Below are 8,321 nucleotides of genomic sequence, written 5' to 3' on the forward strand. Positions count from 1 at the left end.
CATGGTGAGCCCACAGCAAGTTAAATCTATCTCTTGAGCCCCTTGCTCTGCCTCTTGTTGATGGAATAAAAGTTTCCCCACCCCTATTTTCTCCTTTTTAACCTAAACACATCATCCCATGCACACAGATCCAAGAGCTCTGCAATGCTCTGAGCCTTTTCTACAACCCAAATCAGGACATTCCCAAATCACTTTGACAGCCCTTGCTGGGAAAGCATCTATGTTCCTGGCCAGCTTGTGTCTCAAAAGATCAAAAATTGGCTTCAAACCTCAATTTTTTTTTCCTTTCTGGAACCAAAAGGTACAACCTGGAGCTTCTTGTGGTGCTGGCTTCCATCCCAGGGTGTGTTTCCTTCAGTAGAAGAGGCTCTTACCTTAGGCTTGCTGTTTTGTGGCCTCACTGATGAAGTTCACTGCTCACCCCATGACGCTACATGAGGCTGTGCTGGGAATCAGGGTTAAGATTAAGACAGAAAAACGGAGTGCATTGGTACAGCTGAGGGTACAAAGTGCTGCTGAGAGACAGGAACTCCTTGGGATAGTTTTGTTGCTGTGAAAGCACACCCTAAGCTGGCTCTGTTGGGTGGTTTAACCTTGTTTTCAGTAAATATTGGGACACTTCTATGTGCCAAAACAGGCATGAAGAGGACCAAGCCTGTGCAGTAGGTGTGGCACAGTATCTGATTCCAGTTACATCTCCATCCCCAATTACTATTCATTAATAAAAACATATTCATTATACAGGCAAAACTCTCTCCCCAGCATTGCCAAGGCCAGGGCTTGGGTCCTGCTTCTGTTTGCTCCTGCTGGGAACTGCAGCAGCACACAGGGACTTTGCAGCAGGCAAAAGAGCAATGGGGACATATTTTCCCCAATTCAGGAAAGCTGAGAAAACTAAAAATATCAATTGCTGGAAGAGCTGGGTGTGCAGGAGCGCTGCCCCATGCCTGCAGTGCTCCGGGGAGGAGTATTGTGCAGCACAAGGACACATCCCCTTTGCAGTGTACAGACCAAGGGCCTTGGGAGGCTTCCCAGGGTGAGCAGTGTGGGAGAGCACCATAAAACACCCTCCACCTCACCAGCGAGGGGGTGGCTTTCTAATTACCCAGGTGGGTTTCTATTGTCAGGAGGGCAGCAATGCAGGATTTGACGCCAGGGCTCTGAATGTGTCACCTGCCGAAGGCAATTTAGCAAGTGGCCTGTGCTTTATTTTCCTGTTGTCCACAGCCAAGGGGCAGCACAAGCCAAGACCCCACCCCTGTGGGACCTGCCACCCTGATAAACTGATTTACCTCATGTCTGCCTTCCCTTAAAACCCACATCGTGGTGTAAAAAGGGTTTTGTGGGTGTGTGGGGCTGTATATACTATTGTTGTCTCTTTAATTAAGGCAGATACCCAAATACTTTAGGATTTTGACCATCCCATGAAGAGCACTGCCTGTTTGGTTACAAAGCAAGAAAATAAGAAACAAAGCATCAACATTTTTTCAGTTAAGTCAAGAGGGTCCTGCTGACACTCAGGACAGTGCTTTGCAAACAGCCTGTCCCTCAGCATCACACAGTGCAGCCTCTGGAGCTGCCTCCATGCTGGGCAGCTGATGGCTCATGAGGTCCAGGCTGCCCAGAACCACTGACAGTGCACATTCTTCATTACCAGGTAAATTCAACAGAATTTGCCTTCCAGACTTTTTTTCCCCATCCAGAACCAAAACAAGAGCAGGTCTCTAGGCAGTGGGAAAATCAAAGGGAAACCACCTTCAGCATCATTTCCCAGATGACCCATGGGGTGACCAGTGGGCTGTTCCCATGGGAGAGCACCCAGCCCTGCAGCCTCCAGGGCCAAACTGAGCTTGGCCCACACATGCCCAGTGACTTCCAGAGCAAAGCACCAAAATCAGCTTCTAAACAGCTCTGCCACTGATCCACCCCAGATCTCCAGACCGCCTATTTCTGTGCCTCAGTTTACCCAGCTGCAAACAGAGGTGTGTACATTTATTCTCTTCTATTGCGAGGATGTTGCACAAAGTGGTCTGTAAGTGCAAATTTATTAATACAGTATGACCCAAGTCTGCTTTTGCCTAAGGTGGAGAGGTCAAGCAGTGATACAGTTGGGATCACTGCACTCACTGCTGGGTGACCTGCAGAAGTGCTGGCTCCTGCTTGCCAGACCTGAGCAGTTAATGTGGAAAAAACCTGGAGCAGCGTGGGAAGGCTTGTCCCAGCACGCTGCTTTGTTTGCTGACAGCTAGTGCAAGTGACAACGTTATGAGTGACTTTTAAGATCGCTGTGACTTTAATTAGAGAGGACATTTTTAATAGCCTGGGCAAAGAGCTGTGTGGTCCTGCCAGCGGCTGCTCGCGGCACGGCTCACGCCCAGGGACGCTGTTATTCCTCTGGCATGTGATTGCAGTATCATGTGTGAACTGACAGAGCAGACATGCCAACTTTTTTTTAGCTGCACAAGCTGTCTCAGACAAGGAAAAAAAAAAAAAAAAAACCACATTTATATGGCCTCAGGGACAGCCAGACACAACCCCCCCAAAATTACCTGTGTGCACACAGAAAATGCACGCAGATTTCCAAGCCTTATGCATGGGCTTTAATCAATGAGTTTCTCTGATACATGGGAAACACTTCATTCCCAGTAATTGCCCTTTGACAGCTCTAACAAGTAGGATCTGCTCGGGATGGTAATGATTAAAATGCTGACTCACAGAGGGTTTTCCATGCTGGTGGGACTGCACCAGCTTTGTGCTCACTTGGAAGGTATTTTGCATCTCTGCTTTTCAACCAATCTGCAATTTTAATCCTCTGGTTAGAAACGGGTTGTTTGTGGCTTTGCCCAGCTGACTCCAGGTTTCCCCTCTGCAGAGTCTGGAGGGAGAGGGCTCTCCCCTCACTTGCTGAGGGGCAGCAGGACAGGGAGAATCCCTGTGCAGCCAGGAGCAGTGAGGAGCTGTCTGCTCCGTGCAGGAGAGGAGTGACAGGTCTCCAGCAGCGGGAGCTGAGCCCACAGGCCTGCACTTCAGACAGCAGCTGTGAGGTGTCAAACCCCAGGGCAGGTTGCTGGCTCTGCAATGCTCTTGAGCATTTCATGGCAGGACAGAAAACTACTTCTCAAAGGTATTAAGGTGCCTAGCCATTGTGCTGCTGGTTGTGGCCACTTGCCTGAGTGTGAAGATGGGGTTTTGTCCCTGTGTGTCCCCTTCTGCTTGTGGGGAAGCACCCCAACTGCCATGTCAAGTGCAGTCCTGTTCCCTTGAACCTCACTTTTGCCACTCTTTTTTCAGTCCCCTTGCAGCAGCAGTAGGATGGTGCACCCCAGGGTCAGTCAGGGAGTTGAGACGAGGAGGAAAAAGGCAGCACTTCTGCCTGCCACAGAGTCAAAGAGGCATCATGGGCAGATACTGTGTCTGTGTGCCATGGGACAGTGACAGGCAGAGCCAGGGGGCTGTTTGTCACTGCTGCCACAGCACAGCACTGCTTTGGGACCAAGTACCCCCACTACCCCATGGAGCAGCCAGGATCCCTGCCCAGGGCGAGCCAGCCCCCGGTGGGACAATTTACCCACAGGAAAACAGACCAAGAAGTTTCCATGAACACCATCTCCCCATTCCTCCATCAGCTTCATTAGAGCTCCTCACAACCCTTAATGATACTGGCTGTAACTACCAAAAGGCTTTTGGGTTTCTTCTGATAAAGATTTTCCTTTCCCAAGCACAGATGATGGCTCAGCTACAGCAGAGACCCCTCATTCCACTCAGGCTATGGGCAGCTCCTGCCTGGAGCAGCAGCAGCTGTGCCTTTGCTGCTGCAGCCTTCACCGTAAGGAAATTGCCAACCCCAGAAAACTGTTCCCCTAATTACAGCGTTGGAGCAGGGAGAAAACCACATAAATGATTCACACAGTGTTCCCAAGCTGCAGCCGCGTAAATTAGAGAGATTTCCAAATACTACAGAGCCATGCTCGCTGTTATCAGGATGGAAACGCAGAAACTTTCATCGTAAAGAGGTGAGGAGGAAAAAACCTGCCATTAAACGCATCTCTGCAAACCAAGGAGACTTGGGAGGTCTATCCCCTATAGATCTTTACAGAAGGGTTGTTAAAACTCCTCAGGGAATTCTCATAGGAGGGAGCAGGCAGATAGCAGGGGAACTATAGAAATGCATCCACTTGTTATTTTGGAGGGACATGGGGATGGAGCCTCTGCTGGCAAGGAGAGGATGAAAAGGAGAAGGCAAGAGGACTTGGGGCCAGCAGAAAGGGATGGCTGGTGGCGGGGAAGAGAGTTTAAAGTGTCCCATTGTTAGGGAAGTTTGCTCTCCTTCAGACCATCCCGCTCCCAGGGACACCCGCCGCCTTTTGAAGTGCAACCTTAGGCGGTTCCTTGTCACCCATTGGAGCAGGAGCTTTTTTACCACATTAAGTCATTGGGTAGCAAATGAATGGGGGGTTTTGACTATTCACAACTTCACCTTATAAATATCAGGGTTGGAGGTTCCTGCAGCTTTGCTCCATCCCTATATCTCACCTTGGGAAGGAGTGGAGGGAGGCGGCCCTGCTTGTGCAGAGACCTGCGGCGTGGAGAGCGACAGAGCAGCCAAAGGGATCCAACCCCACTCCTTGTGACAGCCATGAAGAGAAGCACCCTCCTCATCCTCTCCATCACAGGAGTCTACAGTGCCATTCTCCACACAGCAGCATGGTAGGGTCCAACTCGGTGGAAAGGGCATTTTTTAGAGATGCTCTTCAGCCTGTGGTAAGGTGATTTATTTTATTTTCTTTGTTTCAGGTCTGTGAATAACTTTCTGATGACAGGACCTAAGGTAATTAACATACAGACTGTCAGGAATTTAAATAGAGTGATTTTGTTTTGCAAATGGGGAATAGTACTTTCCAAGGAACCAGACTTTCCAAGCATATCAGCTCCAAGTCCTGCCAAGTACAGAGGGAAAGGACTCTCAACCTGCTTTTACGTTTGTTTTCACTGACAAATGCTAAAACAGGGTGGATTTTAACCCCGCTGTTTCCCATGCCAGGCTTACCTGACATTCTCCAGCAGCGTGGCGGCCGGGGCACACAGTGGGATGGAGGAGTGCAAGTTCCAGTTCGGCTGGGAGCGCTGGAACTGCCCCGAGAGCGCCCTGCAGCTCTCCACCCACAACCGGCTCCGCAGCGGTGAGTGCACCTTCACCTGCGGCACCGCTCCCTGCCCGCCGTGCTGGGGCTGCCAGGCAGCTGGTGCTGACCCATGGAAAAGGGCCTTCCTGTCCCCAAAATCACAGCTCTTCTTCCTTTGTGTCTATTACTTGGTGTCGTAAAGAGCACTAGTATTTCCTAAGCATCCCAGGCACAGTCTCTGCCGCAGGGCTGTTCCAAGGGTCTGCTCCTGCCCCTTTGTGGGCAGCATCCCGGGGAGTGCAGTGCTAGGGACACCCGAGCTTACAGTGGGGAGAAGTGCAGGAGAGGCAAAGGGAGAAACCAGAGATGTGCACTAAGAAACTGCCTTCGTAAAAAAACTGTGCATATATTTCAATATAATCTATTTCAATGTGCAGAAGTCTCCTTTTAAACCCAGAGCAGCATCTCTATTTTAATCTCTGCAGAAAGGACTACACTACGAGTGTGGGTGCAGACAGCTGTTAGCACAGGTTCAAAGGATCAATGACCATTTTCTCCAGCAGGCAAGATCAAAGCACAACATACCCCCAGGCAGGGAAGGACAGAGATGAACTGAGTGCCAGGTGAAAGGTGAAATAACTCACCTTGGCCAGAGCAGGACTATGGCATTTCCTTAAAATCCTATCCCTGGCGAGAAGTTCCATCCCCTGTATGGATACCTGCATAATATGATACCAAATTATTGTATCCTGTGATGCTGAAGCCTGAAAAGATCCAGTCGTGAGCATTTCATTTCTGTAGCACTTTATACCTTTTTGCACAGAGCATGTGGCTATTTTCTCCTTGCACCTTTGCAGCACAGGAGATCTTCATTCCTGATAATCCGGGATTGATGTCTATATTTGCATGTGACAGCTTTTACCCCCCTCTCCCCCAGCTACCCGGGAAACCTCCTTTGTGCACGCCATCAGCTCTGCTGGGGTCATGTACACCCTCACCAGGAACTGCAGCCTGGGGGACTTCGAGAGCTGCGGCTGCGACGACTCCAGGAACGGCCGCGTCGGTGAGTGACCGCCCAGGACAGACTGACCCGTCCCTCTGTCCCCACACACCGCCCCACACACCTCAGGGCAGGGTGTGGGGCAGGTCTGTGCTTAACCCTGTGTCTGTCTGTCAGGTGGCCGAGGCTGGGTCTGGGGAGGATGCAGTGACAATGTGGAGTTTGGGGAGAAGGTTTCCAAGCTCTTTGTGGATGCCTTGGAAACAGGACACGATACCCGTGCGCTGATCAACCTGCACAACAATGAAGTCGGGAGACTCGTAAGTAATAATAATTGTATATAATAATAATAATGTCTATATTGAAAACAAATTCTAGGCTGCTCAGGTTCCCATTTTCAGGTCCCTGTGACAATCCAGACCTGGTAGTGGTTGCATGGAGGGGAAAAAAACACAGCCAGAATCTGGCCTTGAACTTCAACACAGGGAATGACAGTAAGAGCTGTTCCCACTCCCAGCTTCTGCAGCTGTGTAATGCAGTTAACTGCTGGCACACAGCACTTATTCAGAAATGCATGGGGTTTGTACTCACATCTAGGCTTGTCTATTCTGTAAAACAAAGCCAGAACCACCTTCTTGCAATATGCATTTCCAAGCTCTTTGGCCGGGAAGCCAGGTGTGAGCTGGCCCTGCTCACGAGCCACCCAGACTCGCCCCCACTCCTGCCTGGGCCATGGAAGCTCTCAGCATCTTGCCAAACCTCCTTGTCTGTAAAAACAAGGATGACAACACTTAACATACCTATCTCATAGGGTGTGTCAAGGCTTAATCTCACATAGATACCAGCGATTGGGACCTTATAAATACCAGAGGGAGATAGGCAGATAATATCTGTGAAGTGCTTGGCCTGGAGGAGATGCAGAGAGCTTGGGTATGATTATTCCAAAGCAGTTTCACACATTTTGAATGAAACCTCTGAAAGGGATGATGGGTTGATGCTGGTGAGTGGCGTGAGAAGGGCATGACCTGACAAAGGCATTTTTCCTGGCCTGGATTCTCTTGGAAGGGCTGGAGACAATAGTTTGTGCCCACTTACCTCTGGGACAGATGTTTTCCAGGAACTGAGAGCATCAGCTCTTGGAAGGACCCGAAGTCATGCCAAGCATGAGCCGCTTTAGATGCAGTGTCCCCAAATAACAAGTGCTGCAGAGCCCGATTTTGAGATCCCCTAATTTCTCCACCTCATCCCACCAAGGCGGTGAAAGACACGATGAGGAGAGCCTGCAAGTGCCACGGGGTGTCGGGCAGCTGCAGCATCCAGACCTGCTGGCTGCAGCTCGCCGAGTTCCGCGAGATCGGCAACTACCTGAAGATCAAATACGACCAGGCCCACAAGCTGGAGATGGACAAGAGGCGCATGAGGGCCGGCAACAGCGCCGACAGCCGCGGGGCCACGGCGGAGACCTTCCACCACATCCACGCCACCGAGCTCGTCTTCCTGGAGGACTCGCCCGACTACTGCACCAGGAACGCCAGCCTGGGCCACCACGGCACCGAGGGCCGCGAGTGCCTGCAGACCGGCAAGAACCTCTCGCAGTGGGAGAAGAGGAGCTGCCGGCGGCTGTGCACCGAGTGCGGCCTGCGGGTGGAGGAGCGGAGGACCGAAGTGGTGGCCAGCTGCAACTGCAAGTTCCACTGGTGCTGCACCGTGCGCTGCGAGCAGTGCCGGACGCTGGTGGCCAAGCACTTCTGCACCCGCCGCGACCCCGCCGCCCCCAACCACATCAGGCAGAGGAGCAGGGGCCACAGGAGATAGGGGACCTTTGGCGGCCTCGTGCCGGGGTCCGCAGGGTTGAGTGTGCGCCGTGTGAGGGGATGGGCTCTCCTGTGGATGGGTGAGGTGGGATTAGGAAGCACAAGGCGCGGGCGCTGAGAGACTTTGGTCCATCTTGCTTCCATGTCTTTTCCTCAACATTTACCAGTAGCTTCTTTCTTCTTGGGAGTCACTTTATCTGAGTATTGGACAGAGGGAGAAATGTCATGGTTTGGGTGGGCTCATTGTGTCCTTGCCAGTGGGTCTGCCAATGGCAGCAGTGGGGCTCCAGCCCCGCAGCCAGACAGGTGGGAACAGGTGCTGTGGCCAAAAGCAAGTCCAGCCAGGTGATCCCATCCCTGCAGCCTCAGGTCCCGGCCGTTCGG

At 51.6% G+C, this 8,321-nt stretch overlaps 1 protein-coding gene across 1 annotated transcript; it reads left to right on the forward strand.

The window, feature by feature from the left end:
• Nucleotides 1-3,863: 3,863 nt before the first annotated feature.
• WNT8A (Wnt family member 8A) lies at nucleotides 3,864-7,956 on the forward strand. Its single transcript, XM_066328815.1, has 7 exons — nucleotides 3,864-4,013; nucleotides 4,492-4,707; nucleotides 4,795-4,828; nucleotides 5,042-5,180; nucleotides 6,061-6,186; nucleotides 6,301-6,443; nucleotides 7,378-7,956. Exons 2-7 carry the CDS (start codon nucleotides 4,637-4,639, stop codon nucleotides 7,936-7,938), a joined length of 1,074 nt encoding a protein of 357 aa, XP_066184912.1. The 5' UTR covers nucleotides 3,864-4,013; nucleotides 4,492-4,636; the 3' UTR covers nucleotides 7,939-7,956.
• The last annotated feature ends 365 nt before the right edge of the window (nucleotides 7,957-8,321 follow it).

This window comes from Sylvia atricapilla, chromosome 14 (assembly GCF_009819655.1).
Source record: "Sylvia atricapilla isolate bSylAtr1 chromosome 14, bSylAtr1.pri, whole genome shotgun sequence".
Taxonomy (NCBI): domain Eukaryota; kingdom Metazoa; phylum Chordata; class Aves; order Passeriformes; family Sylviidae; genus Sylvia; species Sylvia atricapilla.